The sequence below is a fragment of the Musa acuminata genome, chromosome BXJ2-4, assembly GCF_036884655.1.
Source record: "Musa acuminata AAA Group cultivar baxijiao chromosome BXJ2-4, Cavendish_Baxijiao_AAA, whole genome shotgun sequence".
In the NCBI taxonomy this organism is placed as follows: domain Eukaryota; kingdom Viridiplantae; phylum Streptophyta; class Magnoliopsida; order Zingiberales; family Musaceae; genus Musa; species Musa acuminata.
Window position 1 is genome coordinate 897,862 of NC_088341.1, and position 16,237 is coordinate 914,098.

General features: G+C 41.1%; 3 protein-coding genes across 3 annotated transcripts; all 3 read left to right on the top strand.

The window, feature by feature from the left end:
• The first annotated feature begins 725 nt into the window (after positions 1 to 725).
• Positions 726 to 5,883, top strand: LOC135609368 (V-type proton ATPase subunit E-like). The gene is made up of 6 exons (XM_065102554.1): positions 726 to 1,049; positions 1,736 to 1,836; positions 3,055 to 3,238; positions 3,606 to 3,802; positions 5,126 to 5,225; positions 5,633 to 5,883. The coding sequence occupies exons 1-6, from the start codon at positions 741 to 743 to the stop codon at positions 5,666 to 5,668; spliced, it is 927 nt and encodes a 308-aa protein (XP_064958626.1). The 5' UTR covers positions 726 to 740; the 3' UTR covers positions 5,669 to 5,883.
• A 707-nt stretch (positions 5,884 to 6,590) lies between these two features.
• LOC103980539 (pentatricopeptide repeat-containing protein At3g61520, mitochondrial-like) lies at positions 6,591 to 8,993 on the top strand. The gene is made up of 2 exons (XM_009396974.3): positions 6,591 to 8,503; positions 8,705 to 8,993. The coding sequence occupies exons 1-2, from the start codon at positions 6,667 to 6,669 to the stop codon at positions 8,731 to 8,733; spliced, it is 1,866 nt and encodes a 621-aa protein (XP_009395249.2). The 5' UTR covers positions 6,591 to 6,666; the 3' UTR covers positions 8,734 to 8,993.
• Positions 8,994 to 13,514: 4,521 nt separating this feature from the next.
• Positions 13,515 to 14,866, top strand: LOC103980388 (HVA22-like protein f). The gene is made up of 5 exons (XM_009396782.3): positions 13,515 to 13,617; positions 13,694 to 13,720; positions 13,807 to 13,929; positions 14,216 to 14,462; positions 14,560 to 14,866. Exons 1-5 carry the CDS (start codon positions 13,571 to 13,573, stop codon positions 14,629 to 14,631), a joined length of 516 nt encoding a protein of 171 aa, XP_009395057.2. The 5' UTR covers positions 13,515 to 13,570; the 3' UTR covers positions 14,632 to 14,866.
• The last annotated feature ends 1,371 nt before the right edge of the window (positions 14,867 to 16,237 follow it).

Consider the following 16,237-nt stretch of genomic DNA (forward strand, 5'->3'; position numbering starts at 1 on the left):
TCTTGAAATTTTTTTAAGCATTTGAATTTGCAAGTAAATTATTCACGCAACAACAATAAAAATAAAACTGTAAGTTTCAATTATTGGGGTCAACTATATGTAAAAAATTATATGTTGACTTTCGAAGGAATTTGTGAGTACAGTTGTTTTCGGTTTAGAAATCAACTTCAATTTTCGAACAAAATTCGTATTATTACAGCTTAAATCTTGTCAATTTTTAGAGATAGATAGAAATGTTCTATAAAATTTCTCAAAATTAAATATTTATTCGGAAATTCATGTTATAAATATAACGGTGGATAATAAGCTCAAAATTCGCCTCCTCTACTGGCCCAATCGGCCCATGGGCGGCGTCACGTGTTGCTTTCACGTGGTTCACGTGCCTCGTGGATTACTAATTATATTACCATCATTCATAGGTGATCGGAACGGCCACTCCGACTTTCACGAATCTTAAGGCAGCGCCACATCAGCCGATCTTCTATCCAACGGCCACTCCGGAACACGGTGCGGCGGATCTCACGACAAGGCGTTAAATATAATCACAACAGGAGAAGAATACATGCGGGTCCCATCGGACCCACCCTGTTGTGTTTGATGATGGTACCGGTTGATTCTCGGGCATGAGAAAACGAGTAGCCAAAAAAAATACCCTAAAAGAGTCAGGATTCTGTCCGATTTCTACTCTACAATTGTGATCGGAATCGATCTGGACGGTTAACGAAGTGGGCCGATGGAGAATGAACGGTTATGATGTGACGGATATAGTATTCGTTGTAAGCGTGGTTGGAGAGGAGCATTATCTTGGTCACTCGACGGACTTATCAGACATCGCCGCTCTCTCGCGGCGTGCGTGGTCGCTGTTCCCTTCTCGCGTCGTTGGCGATCGATCGATTGATCTGGAACTTCCCATCCCTGGTCGATCGGGTAGCCGCCGGATCGGAAAGATGAACGACGCGGATGTCTCTAAGCAGATCCAGCAGATGGTGCGGTTCATCCGCCAGGAGGCCGAGGAGAAGGCCAACGAGATCTCGATCTCCGCTGAAGAGGTCTTCACATCGCGCTTCCCCCTTTTGCCCTTTGATTTCCCTTTTTTTTTTCCGACCCAGGTTCTTAGGTTCTCGATTGGTTTCCCCGTCGTTGCTCTTGTTTCGGGCATGATCGATTGAGGGAGAGTTCTAGTTAGAAAAGAAGAGGGGTTTTATTAGAGTAAGAGATTTATGTTCGAATTAATCGATGAGTCGAGTACACTCCCAATTTTTATAAGATCAACCAGCTTAAGTGGGATTTTCTACCTCATGGAACGTAAATTACGTATAAGATATGCTTTATCTTTCAGATTGGAAATGCTTGGATGAAGGATTTGAGTTTATTTGATATTAGTACTTCGTTTGAGGGTAAATAAAAGGAAAAAATAATACGACTTTGGAATCTGGAAGTGATATTGATGAAGCTGAAAATGATGCGATTTAGATCAACAATATTCTTGCACTTAAAGCTATCGCACATCTGTCAGAGATTTATTTGTAGTGGAATCCTTTTACAGGACCTTTTGTGTTTATGATGAAATTGTAGTCTTGTGTGTTGCCTTGGTATGGATAATTATGCCAGGTGTACTATTTTCGTTGCAGCTCTATTTTCCATTCACTGCTCTTTTGATATTGACATTTACGATTTTCTTATTTCTTTGGGGGGTTAAATTAAAGTGTGTGTTCCATGCTCTTGTACATTCTAGGAATTTAACATTGAAAAGCTGCAACTTGTTGAAGCTGAAAAGAAGAAGATCAGGCAGGAATATGAACGAAAAGAGAAGCAAGTCGAAATTCGGAAGAAAATGTAACTTAGATATTTCTTCTTTGTTTTTTTTATTCTAATGCATACTTTTTCTCAATTTTCTGATCCGTAATCTTCTTTGAGCGATTCTTTGAGCGATTTGTTATTTACACGTAGATTTGTACCCTTTGTTTGATAATTATCTTGGAAGACTGCAACTTACTTATCTTTTAGTATGCTGGTTCTGAAATTGATTCTCGTACAGGATGAAATGAACTATTTAGTTCCAAACTGTACTATGTTTGTACTTATGGAATGATATTTTTTTAATTTCGGTTGAAGATTCCTTGTTAAGGGATGGGAAAAATTCATTCCTTGCGTTCATTATGTTTTTATCATCTTTCTTTGTGTTTGTTTAACATAACTTTGTTCCTTTTTCTTGGAGCTACTTCACCTTATCCATGGCTGGCAAGTATAGGTCTGTGGTTATATAGTCACTAAGCGTTTTTATTTAAGGATAGAGTGAAGAAGGCATGAAACTATTAAAAAATTATCCACATTCAGCTGTTAGATGCAAAGCTTCCCTAGGGGCAAAAATAAAATCATAAATAAATGTGGTAAATTCAAGTGATTGCTTCATATACCTGCAAAGGTCAAGTGCACCAATATAGCCAGCAGCACAGAGCTGGCAGTCTGACAAAACTTACCACATAAAAGCTCAAAATGAATGATACTTGAAACTTCTTCCTCTTCCTCTTGAATTTTATGAGATTGCTAATCATTATCACAATATACCTTCAAAATTTGAAACTTTAACATCACATTGCTCTGTTATGTTGTTAAGCAAATAAATTTTTTTTTCAGGTAACTTAGGATGTCAAATTATGAAGGAAGAATGTGGTTTGTTGCAAGATACTCAATGCTTAATCAAATAATAATTCATATGAATTTATGTTTACTCCATTAGTCTTTTACCACCTGTATATAGAGAAAGAGAAGCTGAATGTTCTATAGGTGACCACTAACTACTACATTGGGCATAAATTTACCAGTTAGCTGTCATATGATGGGAACACTAATGCAATTAAAATAACACACCAATTCACTGTCAGGTCTATTTTTTGTTTATGAAATAAACAAAGAAAACACAATATACAAGTATGTACACACTATAACTAACTTATACGAGATGGATTTCTTTTCTAAGTCACTATTGCTTAGGTATATTATCTATATGGTCATAACCAGTGATTTGACAGTTTCCCCTGTTGTTTTCTACAGTGAATATTCTATGCAGCTGAATGCATCTCGTATTAAAGTTCTTCAAGCTCAAGATGATTTAGTCAACTCCATGAAAGAGGATGCTGCAAAGGAGCTTCTGAATGTCAGCCATCATCATCATATCCTGAATGTCACCCACCATGATCATGAATACAAACACCTTTTGAAAGAACTCATTGTTCAGGTAGGTTTCTGCATTTTTTTTCTTCTAGTTACTGACAGGATAGCACCATTGTATTGGGAATATATACTGACAGAAGTGATGAATCATAGGGATATAGAATGATGGAACTGGTGTAACTGGCATAATTCTTCAATCTAGATGATGATGTACATGTCATAAAATGTTTCCTACAATTAGCTAAACAAAGATGTGATATGGCAATCGCTGTGACTATCTCCCTGAGATTTCTATGATTTCCTGTGAATGGTCAAACACCATTTGCTTCATGTCTTTATGTTAAACTGTGATAGTTTTTATTGATCAATATAGCAATATTGTCTGAATATCCCAAACTTATATACGTAAGCTGAAATATTTATCCCTTCAGAGCTTGCTGAGATTGAAAGAACCGGCTGTTCTCTTGCGCTGTCGTAAAGATGATGCTCATCTTGTGGAGTCCGCTCTGGAATCAGCAAAAGAGGATTATGCAGCTAAAGCAAATGTTCATCCTCCAGATATCATCATAGACCACAAAGTCTACCTGCCACCTGCTCCGAGCCACCACCATGCTCATGGTCCCTCTTGGTAATTCACTGTCCATGGAGTGTTTTGAAATTCTAGTGATATCAAATTTACAGCTGTTTCAGAGGAGTTGAACCAATTTGTCATGAGGATGAGACCTACCCTTATAAAATGTCCTAGTAATCTGGATGTTTAAAATGTTTAGTCTTTTTCTATTCTTAAGTGTCTTTTTAAACAATAAGAAGCTCTGAGATACCTTAAAACTTTTAGTGATTGCTCAGTGTCCCTATATTGAATAGTTAACCATGTGTGATATATTAGATATCCAGAAGACATTTCAACATTAAACTTGCACAATCTTGTGCATGAATTTGGGTCAGACTAAACAAATCAATAATGGTAACCAAATTGTGACTAATGATTTTCTTTATAACATTGGTTCTAATATCTTGTAGGAGCTTTATATACAAGGTGTTCTAGGTGATGTTAATAATGTTAGGCGCCAGTTATATAGTCTATTGTATGTTGGTTTGGGATTTTAATACTTTGATCTTATTTTTTATCTACCAACTTGGAACTATTCCATAACAAATGGCAGGGACACTTAGGCTTCAAATTGGGGCCAAAAGATACACTATTTCAAAGCCTGAAACCTTTTTGTTTGTATTTTCAATAGCTTACCCATTTGTGGTTTTTTTATTGCAATCCAATTTTTAGATATGTTACCCATTTTGTTTCATTGTCTTTCCAATCAGACTTGACCTTTTTAGTCCCTGGCAATATTAAAGATTCTAATCACAACAGGTAGTGCTTACCCTTTTTCTGGCCTGTTCTTACCATCTCTCGTTAGTGCCCCATTTGCGAGGATCTCTATTATCGTAGCGTTCGAGTTCTATCTCCAGAGACATATTTACAAGACACCCGTTCACCACAATTGTGCTAAGAGTTCCAGTTTCATAATCCTTCTATTCTGTATTCCCTTCATTATCAGAGTGTAATCCTCCACCTCAGAAGCTGATGTGTGCTGCATGCTTATATCATGAAGTTCTGTTAGCCAGGGCTTTATGTAAAGTTAATATGATCCAACTTGTGTTATATTTGGGTCCAAATCTGGTGTTTGAAACTACTGTTTTGATTGTAACTTCACTGGTCATAATTTCAATCTGTATGCAACAATCTTGTGCACTTCTCAATTATTATGGTTCATATTTTCAAGGTTGAAGAGTACACAATGATCAGTCTTTAACAGATTCTTTGTTTCTTATTCGTTGAGGTCATTTTGCATTTATATTTGAGAGAGACTGAGTTTGTGATCACCATCTGTCTATTGAAAGCTTTAACAACCAAGTAAAAGATTTATGCTGATGAGAAGGTTTGTTTATTCAGCTCTGGTGGTGTCGTCCTGGCTTCTATAGATGGGAAGATTGTTTGTGAGAATACACTTGATGCAAGACTGGATGTTGCCTTCCGCAAGAAACTGCCTGAGGTGCTCACTTATTTTCACGTGTTCATCCTGTGCATTTTTTTTATTTTCGTGAGGTGAATGCCTAGGAAGACCAAGTTTTTTTATGTCTTTTCAAGTGGAATCACTATATACTGGAAATTTTATATTATCACTTTGTTGATTTTGAAGCCAAGTTTCATGCAGGTTATTTAGCAAGTTTTAAGACTATTTAATGGTTGTTTCAACTTTCAACCCTAATCTAGTTTTGTGTTAACACTCATCACATTATCACGTCATTGGTGTCATGTTTGTCAAGTTCTCGTGGCAACGCGCAGTTGTTCTCCATGAAGGCCACACTTTCCAAGATTGTCTTTTGTTATTGTCAGATCTAATTTAATGGGACGGCACTTGCGTTGGCAGTTTGCTAAATCAATTCTTGTTGATCGCAGATAAGGAAGAGTCTTTATGGCCAGGTCGTTGCTTGATTGATCAAATGGGTGTAATCGATGCTACATGTATCCTTTGCCTCAGAGATGCGAGATGGCTTATCCATCACTAGAGCAGTTATATATGTTTTGCTTTGTCTGGATTTAAGTGCTTTGATCACTCAGTGGTGAGATACTTGTTCATCCAATAATGTAATGACTATCACATTTGTATTGTATTTCTTATGGTCGCTGGACCAAATATTTTGGTGTCATTTCTTTGCATTATGCTGGATTATGGATTAGAAAACTGAAAAGTGATCATTTTACCAATTATCAGCTTTATTTTTTCCAAGAGAAACAAAGAATTACAACAATATTGTGGTAGTAGGTGATAAAGTGATGATCAGAGAATCTAAATTGGCCCAATACTGCAATGACTCTCTCGGCGTGCTTCCTCCACCGATACCCCCATCGTCGAGGATGTCATTAGCACTCCTCGCCTCAAAAACGAGCCTCGGTCTGCTCACCTTCTTCGGCTCCGTCGCCTTCTCTCGCGCTCGGCCGTCCGCCATGCTCGGTATAAGCAGCACCGAAGAAGCCCAGTTGACGAATGAAGCAGTACTCAGCCCTGCACAAGAAAACGAAGTAAGCTGTTTTGGTTCCTATAGCACGTGCTGATACCCGTGAGAAGAGCTGGGTGGCGGCGCGAGCTGGGCTGAGGAGGGGAGAGCGGACCATCGTCGGTGCTTCTCCTTCCGAGGTTTCCATTGGAGTTGCACCAGACGATTAGAATAACTACGAGCCGGGAGTGCTGCTGCTGCGGGATTACATATAGCCAGAGAGAGAGAGAGAGAGAGGTGGTCCCCATCGCAAGGTGACTAGTCACCGGAGAGAGCCGAATCAAATTTTGCCACGAATCTTAAGGCATAAAGCCGAGCACGAATATTGTAGCATGACGAATCACCAAGCGTGACGGCAGTTTGCGTCACGGAGTTCTGCGTCTCATCCGCCCCTCCGATTAAAGAGTCGGCCGAGACGCCCGTGCGGGCTGAAAGATGAGGCTGGCAAAGAACCCGTCGTTGACGACTCTCCGCTGCCGCCCCTCCCATGCCCGTCTTGCATCTGCTGCCGCCTCGACCGACAGCCATGGTAGCGACGGCGAGCACCTCCGCTCCGAGAAGGCCTCCCTCCGCAGCTGTAACGACACACTCCGTTCGCTCCTCCGCTCCGCCGTCCGCCGCCACCACGCCGAAGCCCTGTCCGTCCTTCGCGGCATGCTCGCCCCTGACTCCACCTGCCGACCCGACTCCAACACCTGCGCGATCGTGTTCTCCAGCTGGTCGAAGCAGAGCCTGCCCCTGGACAACGAGGCCCTCGGCCTCCTCGTCCAGATGGCCAATATGGGATTCTTCCCGACGGACGCCTTCCATTTCACCCAGCTCGTCAGCAGGCTCTGCCGCTCCGGCGCCACCTCCGCGGCCTGGGATTTCCTTCACGCGGTTAAGGATGCCGGCGGCGCCGTCGAGACCCCGGCGTGCAACGCCCTCTTGACCGGTCTTGCCGCAGCACGAGACTTTGCAAGGATGAACTTTTTGTTCTCGGAGATGAAGGGAATGGGCGTCCGACCCAGTGTGGTCACCTTTGGCATACTCATCAATCATCTTTGCAAATCCCGCCGCCTGGATGAGGCGATGAAGGTGTTCGACGTAATGACGAGCCCAGAGTCGGGAGTCAGCCCCGACACAGTCACTTTCAACACGCTCATTGACGGGTTCTGCAAGGTCGGGAGGCTTCACGACGGGTTATTCTTGCTCAAGACAATGAGATCGAGCTACGATTGCAAGCCGGACACTGTAACATACAATAGCCTGATCGATGGGTTCTGTAAGTCAGCGGAGATCGATATGGCTCACGAATTGTTCGTCAGGATGGAGAAAGAAGGGATACCTCCAAATGTGATCACACTCAACACGCTTGTCTGTGGAATGTGTAGGCATGGAAGGATCGGTAGCGCCCATGATTTCTTTCGGAGGAAACAGGTGGAGTGGCCACAAGTCAAAGGCAATGTTGTAACCTATAGCACTCTGGTGGGAGCATTCCTGCATTCGAATAATGTGGGCAAGGCAATGGATTTGGTCGATGAAATGCATAGGGAAGGGCATTCTCCCGATTCTGTGACATACTTCACTCTGATCTCTGGGTTGACACAGGTGGGCAGATTGGACGATGCTTGTTCGGTTGCGTCTTCCATGAGGGAGAATGGCTTTCGATTAGATACAAAGAGCTATAACACTTTGATCAGTGGATTCTGCAAGAAGAAGAGGTTGGATGAGGCAGGTGAGGTGCTCCGTGAGATGTGTGAGGCTGGGCTCAAACCTGATGCCTTCACTTACAATACTTTGATTGCTGCTTCGTGCAAGGCTGGGGATTTCGCCACAGTGAATCAGTTGCTGAACAAAATGGTGGATGATGGTTGCAAGCTTTCTGTGGTCACATATGGAGCGCTGATCAATGGTTACTGCAAAGCCGGTGAGCTGGACCAGGCCATGAAGACCTTTGAGAACATGGGTGCTTCGATGGTGCCAGCCAACACAGTCATTTACAACATTCTTATCGATTCTCTCTGCAAGAATAAGAAAGTTGACATCGCGGTATCCCTCGTCGAGGAGATGCAGGTGAAGGGTGTCCCTCCAAGTGTGACCACATACAATGCCATATTCAAGGGGCTCCGAGATCGCCATATGTCCGACAAAGCCTTTAAGCTTATGGATCGAATGAGCGAACAGGGATGTAAACCTGACTGCGTTACGATGGATGTTCTTACGGAGTGGTTGACGGCAATTGGTGAAATGGAGAGACTGAAACGCTTCGTGCAACGAATGACACCTCAGGGTGAGTCTCCTTATCCTAATGCTGTTGCAGGCTTGTAATTTGTGTTTCTTTGACATGAGTTTGTGCAAGAAGGGAAGCCAACTGGTATGAGTATTGATGAAGCTCTCAGATATAACTTGAAATCCAGTATAAGTTGTTTGCTTGACACTGCATTATAATCGCGACATGTATTGATCTTGCATGTAACAACTGCTGAAAAAGATAAGTCTACAACTTGCGACATGTATTGATCTTGCATGCTCCAAGAAGAAGGTGAAAGATAGAAGCCAAGCATCAACAGAGAGTGGATTATTTATGAGACTGACACAACTAAGGAGCTAATGGAACTGGAGGTCGACGGAGAGTGGCATCTTGGGTTCCATCTTACACTAATGTGCAAGGTAGAGGCAAACTATCATACACTGATTAGTCTTACATTTGAAGTAGTCATGGCCTCAATTAGTAATATATATGTAGCTACCTCACCTGCAAAAATTTGTGTCTTTGAGTAGTTTGGAAAGCTTTGCTCGTGTATTTTTCTAACTTGAATCTTGACAAATATGGGATTGAGCTAATAATTATTTTGATCGATGTAAATGGTGATGACAATGTGGTAAACCGTTGATGATCTCGTTCCATGCCATTGTCGAGCTAATAATTTGTTGAGTAATCTTGCTTTGTTTCAAGATGAGAAATATCTTGATGTTGTTCCACATAAATAGTATTTTTTTTTAATAGGCTTTTTCTTTCTCATGATCTCTAAAGCTTTAGGTTTTGATTCCTAATTTGCAAGGCATTGAAGAAACCAAGGAGATTGAGATGACCGAAAAGACCAAGATGATCGAGAGAGACGGGATGTTCCCAAGAGGTTCGATGTCAACAAATCAACATCTTAGAAAATTGGTGTGGCTTTTCCCGAAGAAAAATTAGTTTCATTACTTGAAAAAATGAATTCCATATGAATCCAATCCTAGATGTTAGCATAAATAAATAAATAAATAAAAAGTAACAGGTGACGCTTGCCTTTGGACAAAATTTGACTTAATCATTTGACATAATTTGCAAGTCAATAAGCACATTTGATGCCGTCCTGTTGAATTAGAGAGATTTTAGTACATGGAAAGCCCGTTGAATTAGAGAGAATGTTGACGAACTATGAACCTCTCGATATCCATCGAGATGAACACGATCAGGTCGGTTTTCTAATCCCTCAACGCCTTTACTCGATCCTGGGGTGAATCAATTGTTGGAGACATCGGTGGGTGAAACATCTGCTCTACAGAGACCGAGGACACCATCGAGAATGCTTATGGTGGTGAGTCTAACTAGTTTTTCTTCATTATCCTTTTTCACCCTTCTGAACCTTTTTCTTTTGCAGAACTCTCCACTGAACATCGAGACTGACATGCATTATTTCTTTTCTTTTTCTTTTTTGATTTTTCTCTCTCAAATGTTCACACCTAAAATCATTTTATTAGTGATTTTCTCTAACAAAATCACTAAGCCTCAATTACTACATGAATATTTTATTATCATTCAGATTTGTAAAAAGTCATATGTTTAGTTAAGTTTAAAGTGTTTAAAATTTTATTTATAATTTTATTAAAAAAATTTAAGTTTTTTTATCTCTCGTCATATAATTAATATTAATTATTTCATATCTTTTTTTTTCCACATCGGGAGGTTTAATATATGTTCATACTATCTTGGATGATTTTTTTTATCTTATCCACTATCAAAATAATATCAAGTTGTTTGCGAAGAAAAATATTTCTATTTCTTTCTTAATAACTTTATATATTCATCTTAATAAAAAAAAATATTTTTTATTTTTATTTTGTTAGGATGTGTCATTCAGCGTCTTTTATAAGTGTTGTAACATAGAACTTCTACCCATAAGGCCCTAATCCTACGCCAACTTCTCGATCATATTCCAATCCTAATCTCGAATCGAAGAAGATGGGAGGACTGAAGGGAAGGGGAGATCGGGCGGGGCGGAGCGGAGGCGGGTCGATCTCCCGCCCAACAACGCGACACCGATAAATGAAGTGTAACGGACGCTACATCACATACAAGTTTCTCTCTAACGGACGCCATGTGACGTTAGTCGTAAAGTAACAGTTTCTGGCAATGTTCAACGTTAGCCTCGAATCTGGAACAACCCAGTAGCAACCATTCTTTCCACTCCATTTTTCACCCGATTAAATTACCTTTGCATCTACATATGGGACCCGGTGTGGGCCTTGCTTTCGGTCGTTGCTACTTGAGAGCTACATTTTGGGGTGCATAACAAGAGGGGGTGTCGACATTTTAACTGGTGCCGTTACGCCTCTGTTTTCTCTCGAGCAATCACGGCAGATCTGCTTGCTGCGGCTGGTGGTCGCGTTCCGACCATCCCCCATGTCCATGGCGGCTCGTGCTGCGTCCTCGCTTCTGCTACTGCTTCTCCTGCTGCCGTGTCTCCTCCAGCTCGCCTCGATCTCGTGCCTCGCTTCCCCCACCGGTGGCCGCCGGGGGCTCCTCGCGTACGTGCCCGCCAGGAAACGGGCGGGCATCGGCGGCGGCAGGGGCGCCGACTGCCGCGCGATGACGTCGAGGAAGGCGTGCCTCGGCCGGTCCGAGTGGTGCCGGTGGTGCCGAAGCGACGCCCTCGATGACATGTGCTTCGGATCCAAGGAGGCGTGGCGGCTCCCTCGCCAGATCTTCTCTTGCGAGGCGCCCGATGCGTGAACTCCCCCCACCGTTTTCCTTTTAGTTTTCCGTGCCCTCCTCACTTGAATCATTTCTGCTATGTGCTTGTCGGACTCTTACAGTTTCTGCGAGCAGTATTCTCCTCTTAATCCTATGATCGTTCTGCTACTCTATTTGTCCTCGATGATTTTGGCTTGATCCATTGGATATAGAATTATGCTCTCTCTCTTTCATTGCAGATTCATCGAAAAGTATCTGTAAGAAGTTATACTTCTATTCATCTAATGTGCTTCAAAACATGAGGAGGACGAACAAAAAATTGTGGCATTCTGCTGGAGTGCACATATTCTTGATAGGAAATATGCCGTTGGCATCAATATTTCATCTTCTTCGACTGTGAAATTTCCTTGTTTGAGAAGTTGACGTCGGTAGGTGCATTTCGTGTTGTGTCAGGGTGAAATTTCATTGTGGAAAGAAAGAAATGCTTAATTTTCAATCAGAAACAGGGATCTTAATTCTGCACGAACATGTTCTTCGGATAGACTTAAAGGTAATCCGAGGCGATCTGATATCAAGTGTTTTCATTTTATCATCAGTGGCCTCTTAAATTCGAGGAAGATGTTCTGTAGCTAATTTTGCAGATTGATCTGAGACAATCTGGTATGTATTGATTGTATCGGATGCATGTTCTTGTATCAAGTGTACCTGGCTCAGTATCTTGAATATGTTTTGCATTCCGTTCCATTATTCACTGCCGAAAGGCTTAGTTTTCGATTAGTAATATCTCTTGGTTTTGTAGGAAGATGTTCTTTAGATAAACTCATTGAATTATCAAAATATGTTTTTAGGAAATGTTAGGCACCTAACTGAAATTATCAAAATCGTGAGACACATTTATGTTATCCGTTCGTAAAGCATTAGTCTAGTTGTAATATTGCTCAGGTCACGAAGGACTCGTAAGAGAGCAAATTGATTAGTTTAAAAAACAAGCAAGGAATAAGTTCTAATATCTCACAAAGAAGATAATTTTATAAGTAATTCAGTAAATATTTGTGTGCAAGAGAGAATACGAAGGAGAAACAAGAACTCTATAAGGTAAACGAGCAATCGTAAGTCCACATACGATTGCACACTGTCTTGTTGAGCATGTTAGCAAGTCCCAGTAGTCTTTTACATGAGAACTTGTACTGTTATGAACCCCCATCAAGCCCTATGCCGCTCGAGTGATTACAAGGAGCTGAGAGTATGCATTATAAAAAATAGGTTATGATAAATAAAAATTGAGCCATCGTGGGATAGTTTTATTCATTCCGATGAGTAATCACTGTAGCTTTGCAAACTGTTCGTACTTACGATCTTTAAGCAAAAACACAAAAACAAAAAAAATCATGTTATCAAACCATTGTACAAGCAAACAAAAACAACAAATAATCCATTGATGAAGGTGTTGCGGGTATGCGACGGTAGTCCAAAAGTAAAATTTTTGAATGAGGAATAAGACTTTTAACTTTGCAGGAATATACTCTTTGGACACACTTGTAGATAATCTAAAGCAATCAATACCAATCGCTTCCGACTCGGTGTATGTGGACGTATATTGCGTCGTGTTACAGCGTTTACTTCCGAAATGCTTAGTTCAATCCAGTAATAGGTCTTTAATTCCACAGGAAGATGTTATTTAAATGTACTTCAATTGTCATCGGGACGATCTCTGGCATCGAGTGTTTCTGACCGAGTACATGGATGCATTTTGCTTTCCGTTCCAACATTCGCCGCCGAAAGGCAACGGAGCTCTTAATTCCGGAGGAAGATGAGCTTTGGATAAACTTGTGTACGTAACAACCGGCAATCGATCTGATACCAAGCGTTTCTGATGCATTGTTTGTATTCACTGCCTCTTAATTCTGCATGAAAATATTCTTGGAATACACATGATGTAAATAATTCCAGGCATTGTGTTACAGAAATCGCTATGGAAAGGCTTAGTTTAGAATGCATGAATTGTTGTCTAAACATACTCGTGATAGGGCATATTCTGCGTTTTTGTTTCCTTGGGAGTCTTTGTGGAATGTTGAGATTCATAGCATATAACCGGTTTTGCGATCGATCGATCGATCGATCGATCCTTTTCGTATCATCGAAGCATTGGATTTGATTTAAAATGTCGGATTTGAATGATGCAACAGGCGGTTCCTTGTTTGCCTTCCTCTGCAACTCCTTTCTGCCTCCTTTTCTTGGCCATGGAGGAAAGAAGACTTTGAACAGGGGCACCGAGAATGCCTTTCTTGTAGGAAGGAATCCTCCTCCCTCTGTGCTCCTTAAAACCATCTCGTCTCCTCCACTGAATCTATCATACTTGTCACCATTCATAATTCTCATAGCTCGGTGAGGATTAAGATGGGTGTCGTAGTAGCCATGGCCAGGCATCTTGATGCATTGATCGGGTGAGACATATGATCTGATATTAATGCAGCAGTTAGGCTTCATGTTTCTGGCACTAATGATCTGTGTATGTGGCAGCCCTGTGGTGATGCTGCTTTATCCTCTGTAAGCGCCACTCTCTTCTTCTTCTTCTTCTTCTTCTTCTTCTTGTGCATATCGTTCTTCGTCTCATCGGGTTATACGTGATGCAGATACGCATCGATGCGGGCGATCGAGAGCCCTTCGCCTGTTGATGACCAGCAGTGGCTGACCTATTGGGTGCTCTACTCGCTCATCACCCTCTTCGAGCTCTCCTGCTGGACAATGCTACAGTGGTAACCAAACACACCCTGTCGTCGGAAGACCGTCAGAGGTCGACTGCAGAATCTCTTTTTACCGACCATTAACGTTAAATTAAATTTTATAACCTATCGTTTATTATTATTTTTCTTTCTTAGATTTTATTAATTTCTTTTATTAGCTAAAATCACGATTCAGACTGATAGTATATATTTAACTGAAACGAAAAAGAGTTTTATTGAAATTAAGAAATGCTGCGTTTCTTTTATCATCTTCTCTCCGGGATTACGTGCAAGTCTATGGGATGGGATCTGTGGTCAGGTTTCCTCTGTGGCCGTACATGAAGCTGGTGTTCTGCGTCTGGTTGGTGCTTCCCATCTTCAACGGAGCCGCCTACATCTACGAGAACCACGTCCGGAGGTACGTCAACCTCGGCGGCACCGTCAGCTCCAGCTACTCGGATCGGCAGCGGCGCGTGATGCAGACGCTCAGCCTCGACGCCAGGAAATCCGTCGAACGGTTCGTCGACGTTTATGGACAGGAAGCCTTCGAGAGGGTCGTCAAGGCAGTAAGCACGCCCGATCGAGAGTGTTTGATGTTTTACCCTCCATGATTCCGACACACTCCTCCCTCCGTAGAAACCTCATCCCAACTTGATGTTGCAGGCGGAAAGAGAAGCGAGGGGTCAGCCAGCGAAAGTGATGCCAAGAGCTTCTTCTGTCAGTGCGGATGCGTAGTTGAAGTGAGAAGAGGATGAATAAACATTCTAAAAGGACAGTGTGTGCCAATGCAAGTCCCTCTCTTCATCCATGTCATTATTGCCTTTGAACCCAACCATTTCAGCTCATCATGGCATTTGCAAATGAACTCCTCCATCTCTGGGCAAGAAATTTCAGCTTTTTATTATTATTTTAAATAAGAAAAAAGCAAAAGGCTCTCTTTTCAAAACTTATCCTGACATTAAATTGGAAAAAAAACCTAACATATGAGAGGATGTTGGGAATATTAAATCAAACTAAACATCAAAGATGATATCATAAAAGGTTGAGTTTATATAATGTCCTTCTCTCTAAGGTTCTACATGTCAAGTTTACAAGAAGACATCAGAGCTTGGCATTGAATTGCTTCTTTTCTAATAATTGAAGTGATCATCCCATTCAAGAACATTCCTTTTGTGGACCTGAGACACTTTTTGAGGTTCTTTGCTGCTCTAGCATTCTACAGTGGAGCTTCAGAAGCACTCATTCTGCACTAAAGCCTGAACTGCAAACCTGGATATGACTGGGTGTGAAGAATCTGTTCAACCGTGATAGTTGCATTCACACAGATGAGAATGTCCTTTTGAGCAATACAATATGATAACACTAATGAGTGAAAGCAGAAACAATCAGAAAATATTTGAGATTTAGCCCAAAGAGTTCATGTAATGATTTTTAATCACATCCGATATATCGGCTCATAATTTGACTGTTTCCATTTGGGGAGAGGAGCAGCAGAAGCTCCCAGTCTTTTAGTTTGTGATTTGAAATAGTTTGGATTTGCTCTAAAAACACAGAATCAATCAGAAAATGTCATCATAAAGCAAGAAAGAATTTTTGAAACGGCTCGTCTCCAAATCATAGAGAAATCAAATTTTTTATTTTTCCAAAGAGCCAGAATTCTACGTCCTCTTCGGATGCAAACTTCTTTTGAAGAAACAAATGTATAAGAAGTTTTTTGTTTCAGGATCTTTTTCACACACGTCTTCCCAGAAGAGTGTTATATTTTTTTTTTCTAGGATAAGAGAGATCAATAACCATATTGATATCTGTCAAAAAAGTTCAGTAAGAAAACATAGGTGACAACTGACAAACCAGGAAATTTCGTTCAATTCATGTTGACACGACGACAATCTACCGTCAACAAGTTCAAAATATAAATTACATATCAGTCAGAAAATCAGCAATCCTCCACCAGAATTTGTTTCATCTTCAAAACACAAAAAGAGCTTCGAATTCGGATTCCAAAATGAGCTTCTTGCTGTTGCATTTGCGTGCCTTGTAAACTCATCGAGAGTTATTTTCGGCCTCAAAGACCGGTCATATTGAACATATTCGGTGTCTGAATATGTGGTGATCCACACCACACAATCATCCTTATTGATGTAGGAGCTATCGAAGCTAAGTTTAACCTAATCAGATGATGGAGACAGAAAATGTTCTTTTCCCACGATGCAACCTGAAATTGCTTTAAGTGGGTACCAGTATATCAGACTTGGAACAAATTGTTTAAGACTATTAATGCCATGTAGAAAAACAACAAACCTGTTCTAAACAAGATCAGATAGCTTCTACAACTTCTGAT

Excerpts from the sequence above, each read along its gene's own strand:
- LOC135609368 (XM_065102554.1), top strand. The coding sequence starts at position 741 with ATGAACGGTTATGATGTGACGGATATAGTATTCGTTGTAAGCGTGGTT. Across the intron at positions 1,050-1,735 it reads TCTCGATCTCCGCTGAAGAG|GAATTTAACATTGAAAAGCT; the intron begins GTCTTCACATCG and ends TGTACATTCTAG. Across the intron at positions 3,239-3,605 it reads TGAAAGAACTCATTGTTCAG|AGCTTGCTGAGATTGAAAGA; the intron begins GTAGGTTTCTGC and ends TTATCCCTTCAG.
- LOC103980539 (XM_009396974.3), top strand. The coding sequence starts at position 6,667 with ATGAGGCTGGCAAAGAACCCGTCGTTGACGACTCTCCGCTGCCGCCCC. Across the intron at positions 8,504-8,704 it reads GCAACGAATGACACCTCAGG|ATAAGTCTACAACTTGCGAC; the intron begins GTGAGTCTCCTT and ends CTGCTGAAAAAG.
- LOC103980388 (XM_009396782.3), top strand. The coding sequence starts at position 13,571 with ATGGGTGTCGTAGTAGCCATGGCCAGGCATCTTGATGCATTGATCGG. Across the intron at positions 13,618-13,693 it reads CATCTTGATGCATTGATCGG|CCCTGTGGTGATGCTGCTTT; the intron begins GTGAGACATATG and ends TGTATGTGGCAG. Across the intron at positions 14,463-14,559 it reads TCGAGAGGGTCGTCAAGGCA|GCGGAAAGAGAAGCGAGGGG; the intron begins GTAAGCACGCCC and ends TTGATGTTGCAG.